At 45.2% G+C, this 26485-nt stretch overlaps 1 protein-coding gene across 2 annotated transcripts in view; it reads right to left on the bottom strand.

The window, feature by feature from the left end:
- The window catches only part of LOC119653402 (unconventional myosin-XV), a 179221-nt gene that overhangs the window by 112553 nt on the left and 40183 nt on the right, over window positions 1-26485 (bottom strand). The window contains exon 2 of one of the 2 annotated variants that reach the window (XM_038057967.1): window positions 10877-11097. In XM_038057967.1, coding sequence (XP_037913895.1) covers window positions 10877-11000 — 124 coding nt within the window. In that variant the 5' untranslated portion in view covers window positions 11001-11097. Of the gene's footprint in view, window positions 1-10874; window positions 11098-26485 lie in introns of both variants that reach the window. The other variant, XM_038057966.1, reaches the window with a different exon arrangement.

Raw genomic sequence — 26485 nt, forward strand, 5'->3', positions numbered from 1 at the left:
CGCGGGGGGTCTTGGCGGCGGCCACCCAGAACGCAGCGCCACGTCGCCTAACTATTTTCGACCCCCTCAGCAGGCGCAACTACCTCGTCGACACGGGTGCGGAAGTTTCGGTTCTTCCCGTACCCCAGCATCATCAACTTTTCCCTCAACCGCTCAAACTTGCGGCAGCAAATTCCTCCCGCATAAACACGTACGGGTATAGGCAAGTAGACGTGAGTCTTGGCTTGCGTAGGACGTTTTCGTGGCGTTTCATCCTGGCGGATGTCAGCTTCCCCATACTAGGCGCAGACTTCCTGTGTCACTATGGATTGCTGGTGGACTTGCAAAACAAGTCTCTTATAGATTCCACGACCAACCTTAATTCGTCGGGACATATGGTATCTCACCCAGGCAATAATCTTTCCGTTCTTTTAGAAGACATTACCGACTCTCGTGTTCGGGCACTTCTCCAAAAGTTCAGCCAGATTACTACCAACTGTGGTCTCTCCAAACCAGTGAAGCACAATGTGCAGCACCACATTATCACTACTGGTTCCCCGATCTTCTCGAAGGTGCGTCCTCTACCATCTCAGAAACTGGCAATTGCACCGAAAGAGTTTGAACAACTCGTTCAACAGGGTATCTGCAGGCCCTCAAACAGCTGTTGGTCTTCCCCACTGCATATGGTCCCTAAGCCAAACGGCGAATGGCGCCCATGTGGGGATTACAGAAGGCTAAATGCACAGACTGTTCCTGACCGATATCCAATTCCACTCATCCACGACTTTGCGCATCACCTCGCGAATTGCCGCATCTTTTCGACCTTGGACTTAACCAAGGCTTATCACCAAATCCCAGTAGCTCCTGAAGACATTCCAAAGACGGCAATATGCACACCCTTTGGACTCTTCGAGTTCACCCGGATGACTTTCGGATTGTGCAATGCGGCGCAAACCTTTCAAAGGTTCATTCACTCAGTCCTGCGAAACCTCGAATACTGTTTCGTATATTTGGATGATGTTTTGGTCGCTTCTTCCACTGAGTCTGAGCACTTAGCCCATCTCGAGTGCATTTTTTAACGTCTCCTTGAGGCCGGTTTAGTCCTGAACGTTGAGAAATGCAAATTCCTTCAACAACAGGTGAGATTCCTTGGCCATTTCATTTCCCCTGAAGGAATACAGCCCGACCCAGATAAGGTGCAAGCGATATCAAGCTTCCCGCGTCCAAAGACAGTGAGGGAGTTGAGGAGGTTCTTGGGCATGCTAAACTTCTACCGTCGTTTCCTGCCCAAGGCCGCCCATCTCCAGTCCATTTTGAACGCGTACTTGTCTGGCCCCAAAACTAAGGACACACGAGAGATCGTGTGGTCTGAAGAGGCTGTCTGCGCGTTTGACAAATCCCGTCAACAACTGGCTGACGCTACACTCTTGGCATTCCCTCTTCAAGATGCACCCCTAGCCGTTTTTGTTGATGCCTCTGACATCGCAGTAGGTGCTGCCCTTCACCAAAAGGTGGACCAAGTTTGGCAGCCGTTGAGCTTCTTCTCGAAGCAGTTGAATCCCGCTCAACGGAACTACAGCACCTACGATCGCGAACTGCTCGCCGCATACCTGTCCATCAAATACTTCCGTTTCTCCCTAGAAGGCAGGCCGTTCACAGTGTTCACGGACCATAAGCCTCTCACGTTCGCTTTGAAACAGAAGCCCGACAAAGCGTCCCCTCGTCAGCTTCGACACCTGAGCTTCATAAGCCAGTTTACGTCGGACATCCAGCACGTGTCCGGGAAGGACAACATTGTTGCTGACGCTTTGTCTCGTGTCTCCGAAGTTAACATCCCCGCCTCACTCGATTTCTCGGCTATTGCCAAGGCGCAGGAGGATGACGCAGCATTTCAGAGTCTCAAATCCAACCCCAAATACAAATTTCGGGAGTTGCCCATCTTCGGCTCAAACCTCTCTCTCTGCTGCGAAGACTCGGAAAAGGGACCTCGGCCATACATTCCGGCCACATTTCGCAAGGAAGTGTTCCACGCAGTTCACGACTTGGCGCACCCCGGCATCAGGACAACAAACCGGTTAGTCACCGGAAAATATTTCTGGCCCTCCATGAACAAGGATATCAATTCCTGGGCCAGAGAGTGCATCGCATGCCAAAAGTGTAAAGTCTCCAGGCATGTTAGGAAAGAAGTGGGCTCATTCCCCCGCACCACCAAGCGTTTCCACACCATACACCTCGACATAATAGGGCCTTTGCGAGACTCGCACGGTTATAAGTATTGCCTCACAATCATCGACAGGTTCACGCGGTGGCCTGAGGCAATACCTCTGAAAGACATTACGGCGCAATCATGTGCTGAAGCCCTCTGTCGAGAGTGGATACCTCGCTTTGGCGTCCCTGCAGTGGTCATCACTGACCAGGGAATGCAATTTGAGTCCACCCTTTTCTCCGAGTTAGGCAAACTCCTGGGTTTTAAACGCCAGCGGACTACGGCATACCACCCACAATCCAATGGGATGTTGGAACGTTGGCACCGGACGCTGAAAGCCGCCATTATGGCACGCGACGACCCGTCCTGGACGCAAGTATTGCCTCTCGTCCTACTCGGCCTTCGTACAACCCACCGAGAGGAATTTGCTGCCAGCCCCGCGGAGCTGGTTTACGGGGAGAACCCGAGACTCCCAAGCGATCCGGTCTTCGACAAGAGATCGGGTCTCACGGAGTCGGGGTTGGTGCGTCTGCTGAGGGACAATCTCCGACGTATCAAGGCGCCACCACCCTCTCGACACTCGTCCATACCTGCTTGTTCGCCCAAGGAACTGGACACATGCACGCATGTGCTAATCAGAACGGATGCCGTCCGGAAACCGCTGCAGCCTCCATATGAGGGCCCGTACCGCGTTCTCGAGCGGGGAGAACATTTCTTCCAGCTCGAGATCGGTGGTCACAAAAAGGCGGTCTCTTTGTCCAGGCTGAAACCCGCGTGCGCCCCGAAGCAACGTCGTGTCCGCTTTGCAGATTAACGGCGAGCGAAGTTCGGGGATCAGTCGCTGAAACCCCTAGGTTTCATCTGGGGGCGGAGTGATGTGGCGCGGCAGGATTCGCGGCATTCGAAATTTATTTCGAATGTTGCGAGTGCCAACGAATAGATGGCGCGGATCTATCCACTTTGCGGATCACGACACGGGAGTGGAGGACCGGCGAGTGTGCCATGAGTTAGGGGCAGAAAAGAAACAAATGAAGGGAGACGTCTTTTCTGCCTCTAACGTTTGAGAAGCAAGAAGTAATTCAGTTCTCAACCATCAACCGGACTGGTCGTTTTGGTTTTGTATTTCATCTTAAATTAAAGAATAATTGTAAATAATATAAAAAAAGATAAGTTCTATGATTATGTCAATTCAAACGATTCGCTTTTCAAATATTTTTCTTTTGAATTAAATTAAATATTTTTGTATATAAAAGACAATTTAGTGACAATAATGCAATAGCTTTAATAAAACTGAATAAATACTTAATGACCATACCATCCAAGCACCGCGTCGAAGTAGAGATATATTAAAGACCACAAGCTCGAGCTTACCGAGCACAAGACGAGGTTGGCACTCCTTTCAAAGCGGCGGAAACGGAAAACTGTTGAAATTTGCATTTGAACGCATGTTGTTCGCTCTCAGCCACCACTGAAATAGCTGGGAGTAACATTTAAAGTTGACTGAGCAGAAAGCGGCGACTATCAGCTCAACACTGGCAAAGATGCTACCAAATATCGGCGGTCTCAAACACAGCCGATGATTATTATTATTATGTATTATTTTATCGCAAGTCGTCAGCTTTTCCCTCTTATACGCGGCACTAGTGTGGGCGTCAGTGATAAAAATTGGAGAAAACCGCAAACAGTTTCAAGCTTCATATTGACTAGACCCTCTACGAACATTTTGCGCCTACCGAACAGCATCTTATGAGGCAGCATGCATGATTGCGGGGATGATCCCAGTAGATATTCTAGCGGATAAGACAAGTCGTTTGTACGAGAATCAGGAAGCGAGCCTAAAAAGCAAAGTGAGGTTATGAGATCATTAGCTGCATAGTGAGCAGCATTGGATCCACAGGCTTATTCCAGATATTAGTATGTGGACTATGTGGAACCACGGTGCGACAAGTTACCAGCATGGGACGCCGTAGTCATGATGGTGAAATGGATCCATCAGCAACTAAAAGAAGCACAATCGCAGCGGAGGAAAAGTAGGAAAGTAAGCTGCTGCAATTAACGCCACGCAAAGCAGTAGCAGCTCATTTAGAGTGAACAGCTAAGAGCTATTGGCTAACAATTTAAACTCGATAATAGATAATAAATTCTACAAGCCAAGCCTCCTCCTCCTTCCCTTTAGGGGATTTCACACTCTCCCTTTTTTCCAAAAATATATGAAAAGAAAACATCAACTAAAGTGAGGTACAGAGAAAGATTTGTTACCGGGTTAATGAGGTCAGAAATCTTCTCGAATGGCTTGTTTTACAAAACCTGGCAATCAGCATCATATAATATATATCGAGTTGTGATTGAACCATGAAAAATGTGTTTAGTAAAAAATGTGACTAACAAAATACCGTAGATCCACACGAAAAAAACAAGTATGATTCGCTTTGTTAATAATATTTAGATTTACACCAAATTTTCTAGTAATGTGCTTTATATTATGATTTATATTCATGTATTTGTACTCGTAAGGATAAAGTAAAAAGTGGTTTTCAACTAAATTCACAAAATTCAATGATATACTATTAATAAATTTATTTAGATAACTAAGTACAGATAAGGAACAATAATATATAAATTCAAATTATGAAACAATTCCAATCACTTTCTCGTTGACACTTAGAAATTGCGAGAATAAATTCATAAGTTTCTAGACAGAAGTGAGGTTAAGCTATTGTAATTTAGATTGTATAGATTTAGTAGAAGAAGTATCCATCAAGGAATTTCTTGTTCTACTTTCTAGCTGCAAACGCCATAAACCATTCCATTTCTATAGAATGAATGAATGAAAGATTAATAGTATAATTTGCACATATTCAAATATTGGACGAATCTGCGAATCAGTGGCGAAGAAATAGATTGAATGCATTAGAATGAATAAATGTCCCAAATATAAACGGAAGAACATTTTATTTAAATTCATTTTTAAGCCCATTCGTTTCAAATGATGAGAATTTTCGAAAATTTATTTTCATTTTGTTCTGATTTAAAAATTTAAATATGAAAATATGCAAATACATTCTTACATATTAAATTAGTGAAGGTTCTGGAATGCAGGTGCCTTAATACCAACATTATGTTGAGGATCTTCCGCACTACTATTCTCTATGTTCGGTACATAGAAAGTGACCGCCATTGTTACTTCAAGCTTTCGTCACTACCTGTGTCCACCAAATCATCGGGTTATTTTGGTCTGACATAATCTCGAACCAAGAGCTATTATATTTCTATCTATGGGCTGGAAGTATGTAGATATGAAAAAGGCAGTGAACAGAAAGAGGGACCACAGGCGAGAACCTTTCTAGTATGTATAGACATCTCGGAAAGTCCTGGAAAGAACTTAAACACATTATCAGAAACCAGCAACAATGACAGAAAATTATTATTTCAAATCGTTCGAGTATTATTAAACTTTTCCCTGAAGAAATTGGGACTTGTCTTGGAGATATGGATAGTTTCAGCAAAAAGATGGGATGTGAATATGAAGGAAACACTGCCTAAAATCAAAGCAAAAGAAATTTTAAGGTGCTCGCCGGTTAGAACTGGCACGTACAAGAGACATAACTATGAACCAAATAATGAACAAGTCGGGACACCGGAAGCTAGACGCTTCAGGTATGAAAGGTTTTGTGCATTTCTTTCATAAAGAGATTTGAGTATGCATTTTTCCCATTAGCATGTAGCACGTAAAATATGCATATATTATGTGAAAATAGCCACTTTCAAGTGATATTGACATTCATAGTCTTGAGTTTGCAGAGGAGCGACAGCTTTGACCTAGTATAACTTTGTTAGTAATAGTGCGATTTTCACCAAATTTGGTAAGATCATGCTCTATACCGTAGCCTATATTGCTGCAAAATTTTGTGATTCTGAGGTGAACTTAAGGGGGGTTTTCCTGTCAATTACTAAAATTTACAGTAATATACTATTATTAACTTTATTTGAACAGGTATCGGTATGGAGGGTATTTCGGAGCCTGGGCACCATATAGTAGCAGCCCCCTGATTTTTTTCAGATTTTTCGGTTCGGCAGTTCCTGAGAATGGGTTCGTTAAAAAAATGACCACTTTCAACCCCCCGCACTTCGCACCTTTTCAACGAAATTCAAAACTAAGACCAGCTTCGAAAAGTACTAATCGAGACCTTTGATTTGATACCCCACATGACTATATTTGATGAAAAAAAATGTACACCCCCCTTTTGCATGTATGGGGACCCCCCCTTAAATTCGTCGTAAAGGGATGTAACTCACTATATGCGTGAGCGTTCACAGTTCCCACCTTTCTACCAAATTTGGTGCCAATCGCTATAACCGTCTCCGAGAAAAATGCGTGTGACGGACAGACAGACAGACAGACAGACGGACAGACAGACAGACAGTAAACCGATTTTAATTGTGTAAACACAAAACCTTAAAAAGACAAGAGAAAAGCATCAAATCCAACCGCGTGTCATGGCTTGCGGATAATGACATGACCTACCGGGTCAGCTACGAATATCGCAAGTTAATCTTATGAATAAGTAGCCGCGTGCAAGCAGAACATTTCCATTCAGTACGCCTTTCCTTACCTATTCTTCCCTTTAAGGGGGAGTAAACCTCATTTATAAATCGATAATCCAGGGTGAAGGAATCGACGCGCCTATCGGGCTTCCCTCCAAATACCCTCCCTAGCTTTGGAGGTAACTATTTGACACTATAGCATTGGGGCTCTGGTGCAGGGTTGGCTGCTTCCCCATTACACGAGGGAGGAAATTGGGGATAACAACAGTTTAAATTCTTTAAATGGTACCCAACACGGTTGAGAATCGCTCAGCAACATCAGAGCGGCTCTTCGTCATTGGTTGTTTTAGCGGTTATGCCGTCAACCACCATGGATGGAAGACCTAGGCGTCGTATTGTTTGGACGAACCAACTCAATGAATTTATCGTCCCCGTCTATTACCGTGTCACGAACATCGACTCCATGATGCTTTCATAACCCACTTTCGGGAACTAAATTATGTTCTGGAGCAAAAGGTCGCCAATCAACACCAGGTGGTAGTGAAAAATAATCGAATTGCCCTACTAACTAAGCAACAAACCCTCCTAGAGGTTTCGCTTGAGCTCGGTCTGAAGTCATCAAATGATTCGACTAGTCAAAGCAGCAACACAAGTACTCCCCCTGTAAGGCCAGTAGTCAGGAGAAGCTTAGTAACTGGGGATGTCAACCCAATTTATAATGAGGCTTTGACCGCATTCCAGGTCGCATTCGCAGAATACGCTGAGATTCTCCCAGACGCTAGGCCACAGATTCCAAAATTAAAGTTTACTTCGGTAACTACTAACACCATTGCTGCCATTGACAGAATTTTGGCTGATCGTTTGACTAGCGAGATTACTGTAACAGAGGTTCACAGCCTAATCTACGTTGCAGCTGCCACGGTTTTTTGTCTTCATAATCAACATCTTGGAGCAAATAACAGAAGTATGCGCAGGAAGACTTTACCGTTCTGGGTATTTCGGCTCAGTAAATGTCGCAGTAAGTGGAAAAGTTGAGAAAGAAGATTGGTCGTGTCACGCAAGCACTTCTTGGAAATCCATCACCAATTGTGCACTGATGCGTTGCAAACGCCATTGCAAACTATTATCTCTCCAATGACGTGCCAATCGAAGAAATCCTTGAGGTGCTGAAGCAGAAACTTGAGATATGCTTCAATCGCATCCTTAGGTATCAAAAGAGCTTTCAGCGAAGGACAGACAACACCTTGTTCTTCCAAATCCAACGGGGATTTTATAAAAATCTCACCAACTTAGGTCCGGAAAGTAAGCGCGATCTGGATGAGGCAGAAGAGTTCTGGAAAAGTGTTTCTAGCGAACCCAGGCGTTGCAATTTAGAAGCAGCGTGACTAACATACTTTATGCGTTCATGCGAGGTCCTCCCCCAAATGACCATGGGTGACATACCTGAAGCTGACGTAGAAGCAGCCCTTGAAAAGGCAGGTAATTAGAAGACGACAGGAGTTGGCAAGATTCACAACTTTTGACTGAAGCGGATCAAGAGTACTCACAGGGTGTTGCCAAATCATTTTAATCAGATGATTTTCGATCCGAAATTAGTTCCACAATTTTTCACCAAGGGGATAACTTCTCTCATCCCCAAGGAACAGCGTGTCTCTTGTCCTTCAAAATATCGACTAATTACTTGTCTTTCTACCATATACAAGCTCTTCACTTCAGTTCACATCTCAAAACATCTTGATGTTCATAAATTAATAGCTGAGGAGCAAAAAGGATGGCAAAAGGCTCCCGAGGATGTAAATAACAGCTCATAATCGAGACGGTCGCTTTTAAGCCGGCTGTCCACCAAAAACGAAATATCTCGGCAGCCTACATCGATTACAAGTCTACCTTTGACTCCATATCACATTCGTGGTTGCTACAAGTGTTACGTTTGTATAAAAGCAATGGCGTTCTTCTCCTAAGAGCAGTGATGAAGGATTGGAGCACGAAGTTATCTGCATCTTTACAAACAGAGGTACCAATCAGACGTGGCATCTTCCAAGGCGACTCTCTAAGCTCGCTGTGGTTTTGTTTGGCTTTGAATCCGCAATGGCATCTTTTGTATGAAAGCAAATACGGCTTCCGAGTCAAACATGGCATATTGTCGAAATGTACATTAAGTCATTTAATGTATTTCACGACATCAAATTGTACGCCAAAGACGAGAACCAACTTCGATCCTTGCTGGACGTCACCATCCAGTTCAGCAAGGATATCGGCATGCAGGGGTTGGAGAAATGTAGCATAAAAACAATTGTTTGGGGAAAACACACCGACAACGAAGGATACAGCCACAATAACATCCAAATTGAGGGTATGGATTTGGACGACGTCTACAAATACCTCGGCATAATGCAATGCCGTCCGTCCAGTCGCTCTCTATGGTTCTGAGTGTTGGCCGACTATAAAAGGCAATTGACGGCGTTTTGCGGTAATGGAGACGAAGATGCTACGTTGGACTAGTGGCGTCACATGTTTAGATCACATCCGAAATGAGGATATCCGCGATCGTTATGGGGTTGCACCGATCGCGGAGAAGTTGCGAGAGAGGCGTCTTCGATGGTATGGTCATGCAATTCGTGCAAACGAGAATTCACTTGCCAAGATTGGTCTAAACATCGAGGTCGATGGTAAACGACCAAAAGACAGACCTAAACAACGGTGGCTTGATACGCTAGATGGGGATTTGAATGCCTCGAGATTGCACCCAGATCAGGCATTCGATAGAGCCAAATGGCGAAACCGATCACGACGAGCCGACCCCGATGGTGATCGGAACAAAGGCTGAAGAAAAAGAAGAATGCAAGCAACAACACTTGCTGTGACAATAATGAAATCTAAGTTGCTGGGAGAATTTAAACGGCGTCTTGATCTTGAGCCGTTTGGGGAAAATAAAATCCTGGCGATCAATACCTTCGCCATTCCCGTCCTTCTTTATACTTTCAGTGTGATATAGTGGAGTAATACGGATTTAGAATCTGTCAATAGACAGGTAAGGGTAGTTCTTACAAACAACAACATGCACAATAGAGCTGCCGAAAAATTCAGGATCAGTATCCCATGTCACCAGGAACTAATCAAGTGCATTCTCTTTGAGAGTTTTTCCTCGAGAAAGAATCCTCTAGCCAATTAAATCAGGCTATCGTCATTGTAGATAATAAGCTATCTCCCATGTCGGATGTCACTTCAGTCCAACAGAAGATCGACATGTGGAAAGAGAAACCCATTCACGGAGGTCATGTTAAAAATTTATTGTTGCCAGGCATTGACATCGAAGCCTCCAACAGCCTCCTTAATCACTAACTCCAGTTGTAGGTTATGCAACTGTGAAGGGGAGACCGTCCAGCAGATAACATCTGCGAGCAGGATGTTGAGCAGTACCGAGTACACCAATCGTCATAACTCCGTCTGCAAGATTCTCCATCAAAACCTTGCGTTGAAGTATAACTTAGCAACCTACCATCCTTATTATAAGTATACTCCGCAGAGAATCTTGGAAAATGATCGGGTCAAACTACTTTGGGATCACACTATTGCCACCAACCACAATGTTAATCATAATAGACTCGATCTGGTTCCGCTTCTTAAGGAAGAACGAGCTTGCTTCATAATCGATGTAGCCGTACTGTTGGACTGGAACACTGTTGAAAAACAGCAAATCCGGAACTACGGCCCTTTGGCGGACGATATGAAGCAGACTAGGAGACTACAAAAGATCGAAGGAGTCCCAGTGGTAATTTGAGCGACGGGATTAGTAACCGCTAAGCCGCTGAAAACGCTCGATCTTAGAGCTGGTCTATACATGGAGATGCAAAAAGTGGTCATCCTTGCAACCTGTGCTATAGTCCGAAGAGTCCTGTCCCATGACAATCTGATCTAGTGGGCTTCAGTCTTAATTCGTACTGCCTTCCATTTAAGATCTATGTCTCTGTAGTTTAGAACCACCGCGTCACAGCTTGAAGTGTTTGCGACAATAGGGAAAAAGCTAATTTCATTGCTTGTTACAAAACTTATCACGCATGAATTACTCTAGATAATTACTTGATAAATCACAAATGATTAAAAAGATATTCTTTGTATTCCTTAAATAAAAAATATATATTACCTTTCCCTTTATGAGCGCCTGAACAATTATAACCTGTGCAGCACGATGAACTTCTTGTATTTCACCAGGTATTGGGTGGCCAAGGCCTGGATCAAACCAGACCAGGTCACCTTCAGTCCAATCCATTTTCCAGCAGTATTTTGTTTAGATATCGTTAGAACGATTTGTAAGATCCGTTTATGTCAACATGTGTTCTTTTATTTCTGTCACTTGCAAAACATTTCTAAAATGAAACCATAACAAAAAAGTATTAGATATAGTAGTTTATATTAGTAAAATAATACATGCAGAACTACGGCAAAACGTGTGTGAATTTTCCGTAAAAAGATGCGAAACTGAGTAATACTCAATATTTACTATTTGAACAACTGTTTTTTTAAATACAAATGTGGCGTATATAAAACAGAAATTTATCTTCAAACTGTATATACTAAATCGTGCTTTTAAAAAAAAATTAAAAAATTATTTATTTGTATAAGATGATCGAACTTATCTTTTTTTTCATATTTTGCGATTTTGTCTTTTTTTTTAAACAGGTGTGAGATGAGTAGTCTGACATGCAGTGATGAGAAACAGCTTTCCATAAAAGAAGCCGGCCAAAATTCAAAAACGTTCTCCAAATTCAAGAAACAATGCAATTACAAAAAGGGACAGATCGGTATTAACAACTGCTATTTGTAACCCAGCAAACATGAAAGGAACTCCTAGACCTTAGATTTCCATCCTTAAATTGCAACAGGATTAAAGTAAAAATATTGTTAACTTCATTCCAGACGTAGTCAATATTTACTACAAGTATGGATTTTATCCTTTAAAAAATATGAATAACTATCAGATAACTCAGACCATGCAATTTTTACTAAACTTTTTTGCAGCAGATATTATCCTAAAGAAGTCATTATTTTACGAAATAGCGCTTCGCGGAAAATTCTTCCTCAACAAATTAGCTCCTGCTGTTACTCCAGTCTTCAACCCAGGTATTCCACTGTCAGATGCTTCAGCTAGTTCTGCGGCACCAAACCATAGAGCGTCATGCCTGGGTTTATCGATAATTCATTTGTAGAGGTTCATTTCGAAGTTAGGATTCAACACATCAACTGACATTTAAAGTATTGTCAGAAATAAACTGGGGTATTTAGCTCCTCTTGCTTGAGCTAATCTGACAAAAGAAAATAACCCCAACCGAATTATAAGGTCCTTCGAAATCACGACGCATTACATCTTATATCGTTTTCGAAAGACTGGTAGGAGATTCTAACCTTCAGAGCCATATCAACAACTTCCGAAAGGATCGCCGCTGTCAAACCTAAACCGATAGAGTCTGCATGGTGGCATCTGTAACTCTGTAACTTAGGATGACTTCATAATATTCAATGAAGAGTTTCTCGACGAATTCATGATTTTTCTTTGCGATCCTGTAACTATGTATGCTGCCAGGTAAATTCATAAGGGGAGATGCCTTCCTACTCAGAGAATTCATCGATGTACTCCTCTTGCTTAAGTATATAGTTTAGAAGGAGGGCATAATTAGTACCCCAAGCCCAGATTTTCTTCCTACGACCCTAGTGCAACTCCTCTACAACACAGGTAATCCTTCATCAGAGTAGGTATCTCCATTTTTAATGGACAAAATTATTATTGTGGGAGATGCCACATCTCACCCATAAAACATTGTAAATATAACAATTCCCTCCCTCTTTCAGTTATATCATTTTCAACAAGGCAATGATTTGCAGTGAACGGAAAGATTCCATCCAAGCTGTCGCTTTCCTCAATGTGTAACTTATCTGCTGTCACCTCCACTTTTTGCTCAAATCGTCCACGGTGAATAGTCTGGGCGCCGAGAAAGGTCTTCGTTAGAAATTATATCAGGCCCGCGTATCCCCCGCCCTTTGCAGCTTTAAAGTAGCAGTGGTGTTCATTTCCGAACAACTTATTGACATCAAATCTTTATATCCCATAATTTCTTAATCTATGAGATTTAACTCATCTTATGCCTGCAAACAAGTAAGCCTATACCCTCCCGGATGCCAGCCCGCAAAATGAAAAGAGGGACATGACCGTGCACGTGGAGCAGGCACCACTTGCGCTCCCTACTGGGTTCCAGTCCGAGGCCTTACCTACTCTCAATGAAGCCAAGAAGCTATGTCCCGCGAGCGCAGCCAAGCAACCATTGCCAGATCAACCGAAGCGCAGCGCCAACAAATAAATAGGAGGTAAGTCGAAATATTCCTCCACTCGTGGTCGTAGAGAACCACGAGGTTTTTACATCCATTAAACAAACTATTTCCTGCGCCCTCCCTAACAGAAATCAGATAAGTCTTACCAAATTTTAACCAAAACACCGGAAGGTAACTCTACTGCCGGGCAGATCTTGTGGAGAACCATAACAAGTCCTTTGCGTATAGTCTCCCGGCCCAGAAGACTATCAGCCTCATCCTCCGAGATTTAGACGCGACGTTCTCCATTCAGGAGATCGTCGACAAATTAAAAGCTCAGAGAGTCTCCAGAACTCTGATCGCTAAACCTTTTCCACGATCTGGGCAAGGAACAACAACATTAACCTCGACCTGTGGCTGGTCACTTTTGACGTAAAGTTAAACGAAGAACAATTGCGCAGCGTCAAATCAATGCAACACATGATCGTTCGCTTCGAGCAGATCAAGAACAAGCAAGTACTGCAATGTAAGATTTACCAGCACATAGGACATGCGGCAACCAATTGCCATCCTGCATACAGATGCGTCAAATGTGACTAGCTTCATGGTCTAGACGAGTGCGCCAAAAAGGCTGAACAGGCCGTTAATTCGTTAACTGCGGGACAACGACCACCCCGCAAATTACAGGAAATGCCCTCGGTTTGGTCAGGTAGTGGCAAGGAGAAACCACCAAAAACGTGCACCCTCTCCCCAGAACTGCCTCTCGTCTCTCTATTCGCCCAATAACGAATCCCGCATTCACCCGTCCATTTGTGTCCTTCGCAAACGCCGCACGAAGCAGAACCTCCCCCATGCACCTACCCGTCTAAACCACCTCCCTACCATCTCCAATCCTGGCTTCCATGAGTTCGCCAGGAAATCGCAAGAATTTTTGCAGATGTTCAACTCGGTACCTTGGCATCCATTAATGGACGTTAAGATAATCGAGTTGACATCAACTTTATCATCGGCCCAGCTCGCAGACACGAGTTCGAGCTATATCTTGGCAAACACAAACCCCATATAGTTCTCCTATGTGGAATTAGGTTGAACTATAGATACAAATCTTCCTTCCCCATTTTGATTTTCCGCCATATCTTGCGTTCCCGACGCCGTAAAATGAATCCGGGCTGATTTCCCGTTCGAACAAGGTATCCCGCGAAGAAATCCCACGATTTTGCATTTTGACGCAACCTCTCCCGGACTGACGGATCACAGCACAACCCTCATGGCCGCAACATCAGCGATGGAATCGTCCTCATCTCTGAAAAATTCCTAACCACTATACACCCACCTCCCAACACCTTCAAATCAAGGTACCCTCTTCTCCTTTAAATCCCAATCCACCTCGTACTTCGTCGCCTCCGTTTACTGCACTAACCAATCCCTCGCCGGAGGACTTCCTCCGCATCAAGTCCCTCCGCGCTTCTCAACCCGGCCTCTTGGAAAACAATGGTGGTTGTCGGTGGAGACCTCAACCGCAGACATCCGTCCTGGTTCGAAGCACGATTAAACCAGAACGTTTCCTCACCTCCCATACCACCATCAAAATAGCTCCCTCAACCAGAAACATGCCGGCCGGTGAAGTCCGGCTGAATTCCAATTTGTCCGAGCTTTACCGGTACTTCACCCGTTCGAAGCTCCCCCTAAACCTATAGAAATGCGAGACTATCGTATTCTACGGCAACGCAAAAATGACGACGAAAGTAACGAGTGACATGTCAACCCTATCCCTCAAAATCCACAACGCCCCAATCCCAACTGTAAAAAAAGTCACTTAACTTGGGGTGACTATGAATTACCACCTGTTCCACCTCTCACATATCAAGAAAGCACTAAGCCGTGAAACTGGTGCCTTCAAATCCCTTTACCCAATCGTGAAACACAACATCCCAACACCTCCGAAAGTTAAGCTGTTTTGCTACAAACAGTTTATCCGTCCCCTCCTCATTTTCGGCTTCATTTTCTGGTCCGACAGTTCCCCTACCCAAATCGAACGACTCCAACTCAAAGAACACAGAATCCTACACCACTGTTCTATCACCTACAAAAACCGTGTCAGCTCCTACAACCATCGCAGGGGACGTGCAGCCCACGGTATCTACATCTGAACCGTAGATAAGGTGCCATATCTCTCAGATAAATTTGCAGCATTGTAAAACAGCGACTGCACTTATCAGTCGTTCGATCAATAGCTGCAACCTCATACAAGAACGATGGGTTGTTAATGGGGAAATTAGGGGCGTAAACTTCCGACATATACATACATACAGCCAGTCAGTATGCCAATGGAAGTGATAAACCCACTCCTGCATGGTGGTTTCAAAAGACTTCCAAGCTATCTTGGTTAAGGACTTATATGATAGCGACACCACAAGGATCAAGTTGACCATAGAAAGCCAACAGGAAGATAAGGAGATTCAATGGGTTCAATCAGTGCGCTGCAGGATAGGCTGACCCGAAATATAGCTTCTTGAGGCCAACCTATCTCTCTCTATCTCTCTGAGAGTGAGCTGTCTCTCATCAAGGGTGATGTGTGGCTTTCCAAGGAAAAAAGCCTCTCGTCCACCAAGAGTGTTAGTGAGTGGTGATAGCCACACCCTGCCCAAGGTGACCCTACTATTATCAAAACGCCATGAATCTAGACTGGGGAGTCGGAAAACACCTCCCATAATCCAGCGTGTCATGCGAACCGTGCCCATTGGGCAGTTCGCAGTCGGGGGTAACTGATTGTATTCGAATGGAACCGCACTAATACCTGTGTGGCGCGGCAGGATTCGCGGCATTCGAAATTTATTTCGAATGTTGCGAGTGCCAACGAATAGATGGCGCGGATCTATCCACTTTGCGGATCACGACACGGGAGTGGAGGACCGGCGAGTGTGCCATGAGTTGGGGGCAGAAAAGAAACAAATGAAGGGGAACGTCTTTTCTGCCTCTAACGTTTGAGAAGCAAGAAGTAGTTCAGTTCTCAACCATCAACCGGAATGGTCGTTTTGGTTTTGTATTTCATCTTAAATTAAAGAATAATTGTAAATAATGTAAAAAAGATAAGTTCTATGATTATGTCAATTCAAACGATTCGCTTTTCAAATATTTTTCTTTTGAATTAAATTAAATATTTTTGTATATAAAAGACAATTTAGTGACAATAATGCAATAGCTTTAATAAAACTGAATAAATACTTAATTGGTGACCCCGATTTTAAAAAAAAAAGTTCGTGCCCTTCAAAAGTTACAACTGATAACAACACATCTTGATGCCGAATTTCATCGTAAGGTCTATGAATTGGAACGCAGCTTGGAAGAAAGACATCGTGATATTTTCAAGAAACGTTTTGAGATCATAAATGGAGACTATGAGCCAACTGAAGAAGAATGCAATTATTCGGATGCTGAATATACTCTGGACTATACTCGCGCCATAGATGATTTCCCATTGCCAAGTAATAGAAATCCATCCACATCCCGAGTCGGAGCACAAGCAAGAAAGAAAAACGCCCTCCTGCACAACAACAACCACCACAAATTCAACAGCAGCAGCAACAGCCACCACAGCAGTATCAACAACAACAACATCAGTGCCACAACAATCAACAACAGCAACAAACGGACGTCCCCAGCACCGCCAACGCCGCAGCTACAGCCGACAAACTCGACCAGCGCCACCGACGAGGAGCTATACTTAAGAGAAATTATTATTCATTTATATATAATATTTATTTATTTATTCAGTTAAAAAAAATAGTAATAAAAAATTTTGAAATCGCTGCAAGAGACGGCGTGGAGGTGTTTGGCATCGCGAGTCCTCCATTTTTGGTGGTGTTTTTGGTCTGCGCTGGATAGCGTCCGCTTCGTTTTTTCTCGTTTCGTGCGTGCATTTGTGGGTGCGGCCTGCCGTGTCAGTATAAACTCACCGCGTTTGCATCTCAATCTCGTACTTTTAGTGAAACAAGATGTCTTTTGACAATAAAGACGCAGCAGGCCCATCGGACCCGCAAGTGACCGCCCTCGCCGTACGCGTCCCTCCGTTTTGGCGGCGGAACCCCGAACTGTGGTTCGTGCATTTGGAAGCACAGTTCCAAATGTCCGGCATCACATCGGACGCGACACGTTTCAACTACGCGGTGGTCGGCCTGGACGAAGAGTCCATACTTCTGGTGTCCGACGTGGTGAAGTCGACATCGTACGTGCAGCTCAAGAGCGAGTTGATCAGGCGCCTGTCGGCAAGCGAGTCGGCAAAATTAGACCACTTGCTGGCGGGTTTAACGTTGGGTGATCGAACTCCCAGCCAATTGCTTCGTGAAATGAGGCAATTGGGTGGGAGTAAGATCGGCGACGACCTGATCAAGTCGCTCTGGCTGCGTCGGCTCCCGGAGGGCACCCAGGCGATCCTCGCTTGCGTCTCCGGTTCCTTGGAGGAACTGGCAGCGACGGCCGACCAGGTCCAGGAGGTGTACGTACGCCCAACCTTGGCGGCCGTTCAACCACCGTCGGATGGGGTGGGTGAGTTGAGGCGCGAGATTGCTGCTTTAACAGCCAGTATGGCCGAGATGCGGGCGATGTTGGACGCTCAGCGTTCGGGCGCCAGATCGCGAGCACGCTCACGGTCTGCCACCCGAAAAGGGCGATCAGGTAGCAGGTCGTCAAGACAGTCCACGGACCAAGGGATTTGCTGGTACCACCGCAGATTCGGGGATAAAGCGACAAGATGTACGCTACCGTGTAGATTCTCTCCTACCGCAAAAAACTAGGTCCGCGGGGGGTCTTGGCGGCGGCCACCCAGAACGCAGCGCCACGTCGCCTAACTATTTTCGACCCCCTCAGCAGGCGCAACTACCTCGTCGACACGGGTGCGGAAGTTTCGGTTCTTCCCGTACCCCAGCATCATCAACTTTTCCCTCAACCGCTCAAACTTGCGGCAGCAAATTCCTCCCGCATAAACACGTACGGGTATAGGCAAGTAGACGTGAGTCTTGGCTTGCCTAGGACGTTTTCGTGGCGTTTCATCCTGGCGGATGTCAGCTTCCCCATACTAGGCGCAGACTTCCTGTGTCACTATGGATTGCTGGTGGACTTGCAAAACAAGTCTCTTATAGATTCCACGACCAAACTTAATTCGTCGGGACTTATGGTATCTCACCCAGGCAATAATCTTTCCGTTCTTTTAGAAGACATTACCGACTCTCGTGTTCGGGCACTTCTCCAAAAGTTCAGCCAGATTACTACCAACTGTAGTCTCTCCAAACCAGTGAAGCACAATGTGCAGCACCACATTATCACTACTGGTTCCCCGATCTTCTCGAAGGTGCGTCCTCTACCATCTCAGAAACTGGCAATTGCACGGAAAGAGTTTGAACAACTCGTTCAACAGGGTATCTGCAGGCCCTCAAACAGCTGTTGGTCTTCCCCACTGCATATGGTCCCTAAGCCAAACGGCGAATGGCGCCCATGTGGGGATTACAGAAGGCTAAATGCACAGACTGTTCCTGACCGATATCCAATTCCACTCATCCACGACTTTGCGCATCACCTCGCGAATTGCCGCATCTTTTCGACCTTGGACTTAACCAAGGCTTATCACCAAATCCCAGTAGCTCCTGAAGACATTCCAAAGACGGCAATATGCACACCCTTTGGACTCTTCGAGTTCACCCGAATGACTTTCGGATTGTGCAATGCGGCGCAAACCTTTCAAAGGTTCATTCACTCAGTCCTGCGAAACCTCGAATTCTGTTTCGTATATTTGGATGATGTTTTGGTCGCTTCTTCCACTGAGTCTGAGCACTTAGCCCATCTCGAGTGCATTTTTCAACGTCTCCTTGAGGCCGGTTTAGTCCTGAACGTTGAGAAATGCAAATTCCTTCAACAACAGGTGAGATTCCTCGGCCATTTCATTTCCCCTGAAGGAATACAGCCCGACCCAGACAAGGTGCAAGCGATATCAAGCTTCCCGCGTCCAAAGACAGTGAGGGAGTTGAGGAGGTTCTTGGGCATGCTAAACTTCTACCGTCGTTTCCTGCCCAAGGCCGCCCATCTCCAGTCCATTTTGAACGCGTACTTGTCTGGCCCCAAAACTAAGGACACACGAGAGATCGTGTGGTCTGAAGAGGCTGTCTGCGCGTTTGACAAATCCCGTCAACAACTGGCTGACGCTACACTCTTGGCATTCCCTCTTCAAGATGCACCCCTAGCCGTTTTTGTTGATGCCTCTGACATCGCAGTAGGTGCTGCCCTTCACCAAAAGGTGGACCAAGTTTGGCAGCCGTTGAGCTTCTTCTCGAAGCAGTTGAATCCCGCTCAACGGAACTACAGCACCTACGATCGCGAACTGCTCGCCGCATACCTGTCCATCAAATACTTCCGTTTCTCCCTAGAAGGCAGGCCGTTCACAGTGTTCACGGACCATAAGCCTCTCACGTTCGCTTTGAAACAGAAGCCCGACAAAGCGTCCCCTCGTCAGCTTCGACACCTGAGCTTCATAAGCCAGTTTACGTCGGACATCCAGCACGTGTCCGGGAAGGACAACATTGTTGCTGACGCTTTGTCTCGTGTCTCCGAAGTTAACATCCCCGCCTCACTCGATTTCTCGGCTATTGCCAAGGCGCAAGTGGATGACGCAGCACTTCAGAGCCTCATGTCCAACCCCAAATACAAATTTCGGGAGTTGCCCATCTTCGGCTCAAACCTCTCGCTCTGCTGCGAAGACTCGGAAAAGGGACCTCGGCCATACATTCCGGCCACATTTCGCAAGGAAGTGTTCCACGCAGTTCACGACTTGGCGCACCCCGGCATCAGGACAACAAACCGGTTAGTCACCGGAAAATACTTCTGGCCCTCCATGAACAAGGATATCAATTCCTGGGCCAGAGAGTGCATCGCATGCCAAAAGTGTAAAGTCTCCAGGCATGTTAGGAAAGAAGTGGGCTCATTCCCCCGCACCACCAAGCGTTTCCACACCATACACCTCGACATAATAGGGCCTTTGCGAGACTCGCACGGTTATAAGTATTGCCTCACAATCATCGACAGGTTCACGCGGTGGCCTGAGGCAATACCTCTGAAAGACATTACGGCGCAATCATGTGCTGAAGCCCTCTGTCGAGAGTGGATTCCTCGCTTTGGCGTCCCTGCAGTGGTCATCACTGACCAGGGAATGCAATTTGAGTCCACCCTTTTCTCCGAGTTAGGCAAACTCCTTGGTTTTAAACGCCAGCGGACTACGGCATACCACCCACAATCCAATGGGATGTTGGAACGTTGGCACCGGACGCTGAAAGCCGCCATTATGGCACGCGACGATCCGTCCTGGACGCAAGTCTTGCCTCTCGTCCTACTCGGCCTTCGTACAACCCGCCGAGAGGAATTTGCTGCCAGCCCCGCGGAGCTGGTTTACGGGGAGAACCCGAGACTCCCAAGCGATCCGGTCTTCGACAAGAGATCGGGTCTCACGGAGTCGGGGTTGGTGCGTCTGCTGAGGGACAATCTCCGACGTATCAAGGCGCCACCACCCTCTCGACACTCGTCCATACCTGCTTGTTCGCCCAAGGAACTGGACACATGCACGCATGTGCTAATCAGAACGGATGCCGTCCGGAAACCGCTGCAGCCTCCATATGAGGGCCCGTACCGCGTTCTCGAGCGGGGAGAACATTTCTTCCAGCTCGAGATCGGTGGTCACAAAAAGGCGGTCTCTTTGTCCAGGCTGAAACCCGCGTGCGCCCCGAAGCAACGTCGTGTCCGCTTTGCAGATTAACGGCGAACGAAGTTCGGGGATCAGTCGCTGAAACCCCTAGGTTTCATCTGGGGGCGGAGTGATGTGGCGCGGCAGGATTCGCGGCATTCGAAATTTATTTCGAATGTTGCGAGTGCCAACGAATAGATGGCGCGGATCTATCCACTTTGCGGATCACGACACGGGAGTGGAGGACCGGCGAGTGTGCCATGAGTTGGGGGCAGAAAAGAAACAAATGAAGGGAAACGTCTTTTCTGCCTCTAACGTTTGAGAAGCAAAAAGTAGTTCAGTTCTCAACCATCAACCGGAATGGTCGTTTTGGTTTTGTATTTCATCTTAAATTAAAGAATAATTGTAAATAATGTAAAAAAGATAAGTTCTATGATTATGTCAATTCAAACGATTCGCTTTTCAAATATTTTTCTTTTGAATTAAATTAAATATTTTTGTATATAAAAGACAATTTAGTGACAATAATGCAATAGCTTTAATAAAATTGAATAAATACTTAACCTGGTTGCCCCAGTGAGTAAGTTTGACCTTACCGTGCTACGGAGGGCTATGACACGGCGGACCTCCTGACCCGCATACTCGTGGGAACCAAATGAGTAAAATTATAAAAATAGAGAAAACTACAACAAAACAAACGAGACCCCGTATCGCACACAAACTTGTTAACCAGGCGGAGGATACTGAACATTAGGTGATTACATCCAAAAAGGGAAAAATTGGGACATCAAGCAGTAGATCCAAGGTCAACATTTGTATACTGCGAGGACAACAACCAACAAAGACCACCGCTCAAAAAGCAAGGACAAGCAAAAGCACGTCTGAGATATATATATCGGACGTCAGGAAGGAGAGAGGTCTCAGTGGCGCAGGTGTTAAATGGTACCTGCGTTATCTGAAGGATACCCAAAACCAGAGGAACTCCTTAAGAAGGCTCAGGACTGACCTAAGCCATCTCTATCGAAGCCAATAAAGCGGCGAGCAACGAGATTAGCCCGCATGAGGGGATGTTACCAAAAAATCCAAACCCGAACCCGAGAGTGAAGAAAATCCGGGTAGGTCAGGAGTGAAGGCAGGAATCAGGGAGACCGCCATTAGCTATACTAGTCCGGTCGAGAGCATTCGACTGGCCATACTGCCAAAAATGTTTCGCGAGCAAATATGCACTTGTGAGGAGCAGGGAAATATCGAAGACCTTGCGGTTGTGCAAGGGATGGACTGAGAAACGAGTGTTCACCGAGATACGTTTTCGACCATCTACAAAAACGAAGACCGCTCCAAATACATCTCTAACCAGATCCTCTACGACTCCTGCCAAACGCATCGACATCGTCCTAGCCCGTCATGCCCCCAACTTCCTCAACAAATGTCTATCCCATCCTAATCCTCTTATCTCCCAGGCCATACAGATCGAGATCGTCGAAGAGAATCTTCCACGAACTCATCTGTTCCCTCAAATCCTGTTATCTCCCCAGACCCGAAATCTCCTTTCCGTCCCCGGCGACAGAGTCTTTTTCAACACCGGCAACTACTTCTCATCCTAATTTTCAAAACCCATCCGTCCCCAGCGCCAATCCTAGCTTCCTTTCTCAAACCCCTCCGAAATGCTCTCCTTCCCACCCCACATCCTAGTTTCTCTCCAAGCCCGACCGATTCTCACATATCCGTACATTCCATAGTTCCCAATTTTCCCAAAACGTTTTTTTCATTTCAATTACACGCCATGACAGTTTGAATATTAAGTTTCAATCAAATATCTATGATACCAGAACTCCGAAGAAAACCTGTTCCAAGGAATGTGGAATAGATACAAGTAACATATCTCCAACTACGAGTGTGCCGCATTCTTACAGTTAAGTACGATCAAGGTAAATATGTAGTTTAGTAATTCGATAATGTGATCAATAGTGGTAGTCATTCGATTTCATATCGATAGGTTTTAGTTTTCTCTGCTTCATTTAATTGACCGTTATTTATTGTAATAAGATACTTTGTTTAGTTGTTTTGGTTGTCTTTCAAGTAAATAAAACAGAAGAGGTTTCGTGCTGTGAATAGTTATTCGCTGATATAGCAACTGTCTGGTTTGCAAGATAGTCTAAACTATTTATAAACAACAATGGAGTTTTTAAATTGGAGAAATGGCGGAAGATATCAATATTATCGTAACTAAATGAGAGGGATTTCTCAAGGAATTATATTGTATATCTAAATGAATATTGCCTGAGGAAAGATATAATGTAAAGTTGTGGTTAATATTTCCTCATTATCTTCACTTGCATACCAATCCTAGATACCCTGCTATGTAGGATTCAACTATCTTTTCAAATGAGGCATGCAGCCAGACTAAATAGCGATAATATGCATTATCTCATAACATGTAACCTCCTCTCATTTTCAAAAGAAAGTAAACTAACGAAATGCATGCAACTTAACACTTTTCACGTGTCGAGCGACAACATACTTTGAAAATAAAAAGAAAAGCCACACACTAATGAACTTATTGAAAATCCAAAGGAGTGTCCGCCATCAAGATTGAAGTATCTACATAACTATGATGAAGCAAGAATATGTAGGAGAGGCATCGAGTCTTGCTCAAGTGGCTCGAAAGTACATTCAACACTTCACCTCCATTCAATTAACAGACTCAATTACCATTTCAAAACGCCATCGTATTCGTTAGCTGTGTAATAGCTACTTATGCTACCTTTCTATGAAGTCGTCGAAAATTTCGATTAATGAACCCAAAGAGAATTCTTGCAGAAGAAGAAAACGCTTGTGGGATAAAGTATCTATGTAGGCAAATTGATAGACGCAGCCTACACAAACGCATAGAATGTCTGATGATTATAGGTTGGGCGAAAAAGAGTTGAGACATGCGAAAAAATAGTTATGGAAGTTGTGCAACATAGGTTGGCTTAGTTTATTGCTGCAATATGTTGTGGCCTTGAAGGCGTAGGCTCATGATTATTATCGCCACAACGACATACCTGTTATATGATGGATAGATTTTAAGCTGATAGACTAGAGCAAAGCATTCAAGATACTTTTATTTACGTACAATATACTTGTACAGAATTTACTCCGGGCAAAACACAACCCCTGGGTTGTACCAGTGCTGAAGGGAAAGGATTGTCTGGGGCATCTGCGGCAGCGGCCTTCTGACCATCTCAACTATTCGGCTCAAATGACTGCAAAGAGGGGTAAGTCAGCACCGACCAAGTCTTCATTTCCAGTAAAGGCTATCAAAGCCGATGGATGGGTCTTGTACGACAACACTAACCCATCTGGTTACGGTACAAAACAGTGCGAGCAGCTTAGGAGAAAACTAGGAGCACTGCATCCTTTCAAGGAATTAGACTACGCTTTAAGTCGGTAGGTGCATACGGTAAAATGTTACGGATAAACTTTACCAACGAAATCTCGAACGAGTGGCTCAAACATTATTGCTCCTCCTTCAACAATGTGTGGAAAGTTGCGCGACTGACCCTGAAAAACGTTTCCGAGCCACCATTATTTAAAAAGGGTCCTCTGGCTTCCAGAAGAGGAGCGTAATGGTCCTGAGGCTCTGGAACAACTCCACCTGGATGTTATTAGGAAGCAAGGCTGGAGGAAGAGCCGATAGGTTCGGACTTTTCCTTACTATCGACATTTTTGAACCGGATATTAAAAAGGTTCGGAATTGGACCGTCACATTATAAGTGTCAGCTTCTAAAGCCATTGAAGGGGACGTGCAGCCCACGGCATCTACATCTGAATCGTAGATAAGGTGCCATATCTCTCAGATAAATTTGCAACATTGTAAAGCGGCGATTGCACTTATCAGTCATCCGATCAATATCTGCAACCTCATACAAGAACCATGGGTTGTTGATGGGGAAATTAGGGGCTTAAACTTCCGACATGCACATACATAGAACCAGTAAGTATGCCAATGGAAGTGATAGACCCCGCTCCTGTATGGTAGTTTCAAAAGCCATCCAAGCTACCTTGGTTAACGACCTATGTGAAGGCGACACCACGATGATCAAATTGACCATAGAAACCATCAGGGACATAAGGAAATTCAGTGGGGTCAAGCAGTGCGCTGCAGGATAGACTGACGCGAAATACAGCTCCCTGGGGCCAACCTATCTCCCTCTGAGAGTGAGCTGTCTCTCTGCTTAGTTGATTGGTGGTTTTCCAGGGAGAATAGCCTCTCGTCTACCAAGACTCTTAGCGAGTAGTGATAGCCACACCCTGCCCGAGGCGACACTAGTATTAACAAAATGCCATGGATTTAGACTGGGGAGTCGAAAAACACCTTCTCCAATCCAGCATGTCATGCGAACCGTGCACATTGGATAGTTTGCAGTCGAGGGTACCTCTGACTGCATTCGAACGGAACCACACTAATACCTGGTCGCCTTAGTGAATAAGTTTCACCTTACCATGCTACGGGGGGCTATGGCCTCTTCACCCACATACTCGTGGGAATCAAATGAGTAAAATTATGAAAATTGAGAAAACTATAATACAACAAAACAAGCGGGACCCTGTACCGCACACAAACAGGTTAACCAGGCGGAGGATACTGAGAGACAGGTGATTACACCCAAGAAGGGAGAAATTGGGACGTTAAGCAGTAGATCCATGGTCAACATTGGAATCCTATGGGGTCAACAACTAACAAAGACCACTGCTCAAAAAGCAGCGACAAGCAAAAGCACGTCTTAGATAAATATATCAGACGTCAGGAAGGAGACAAGTCTAAGTGGCGCAAGTGTTAAATAATACCTGTGTTATCTAAAGGAAACCGAAAACCAGAACAGGCTTAAAAAGGTTCAGGACAGAGCTAAGCCATCTTTATCGAAGTCAATAAAGCGGGGAGCAACGAGATTAGCCCGCTGCTTCTAAAAAACCCAAACCTAAATCCAAGAGGGGAGAAAACCCAGGCAAGTCAAGGGTGAAGGCTGGAAGCAGGGAGCTCGCCATTCGCTATGCTAATGCAGTCCAGGGCATTCGACTGGCCAAAATGTTTCACGAGCAAATTCCCTCTCGTTTTCGAACAAGTCACATACTGTTAGGCTGTACGATGGAGGACACTGCAGAGTGGCTTAGGGCCAAAATTCCTAAATTACCAGGCTAGGAAGGAGCAAAACGGTCGTCACGTGCAGGAGCACACATGGTGTTTCTTCCGAAATCCGCAACAATATAGACGGAATCGCTCAGAAGAAGGATCTCTATAAGCGATTATGGACAGTCTTCAGAAGCAAGGAGGATGGCAACGGTAGACTCCTCACGATCGGAGTGGATGACCGATTCCTGCGTGCAACCAAACGTCAAAGTTGTCATATGAACTACAGACTTGGCAACAAACCAAGCCAAGGAAAGATACTTCGGAGGAAACATCGAGTGGAACACTTACCGAGGTCCCCGAAGGAATCTCGGACGCCATAGGAGGGAAAGGACTGGATCAGTCAGGGAAGTAAACTTGCTGCCCAGGGACCCTAGAACTTCTAGGGCTTAAGGTGGACAGCGGCGTGCAGAAAGGCGCCATGTCGAAAGACGAGGGTGATACTCCGAAAGTGGAGAGGAGCTCCAAACAATAACGGAGCCAATGGCCAGCACTAAAATAACCCAGATAAACCTCCGCATCTACACCAATCGCAGCACCAATCTTCTCAAAAGTG

Source organism: Hermetia illucens, chromosome 4 (genome assembly GCF_905115235.1).
Source record: "Hermetia illucens chromosome 4, iHerIll2.2.curated.20191125, whole genome shotgun sequence".
Lineage (NCBI taxonomy): Eukaryota > Metazoa > Arthropoda > Insecta > Diptera > Stratiomyidae > Hermetia > Hermetia illucens.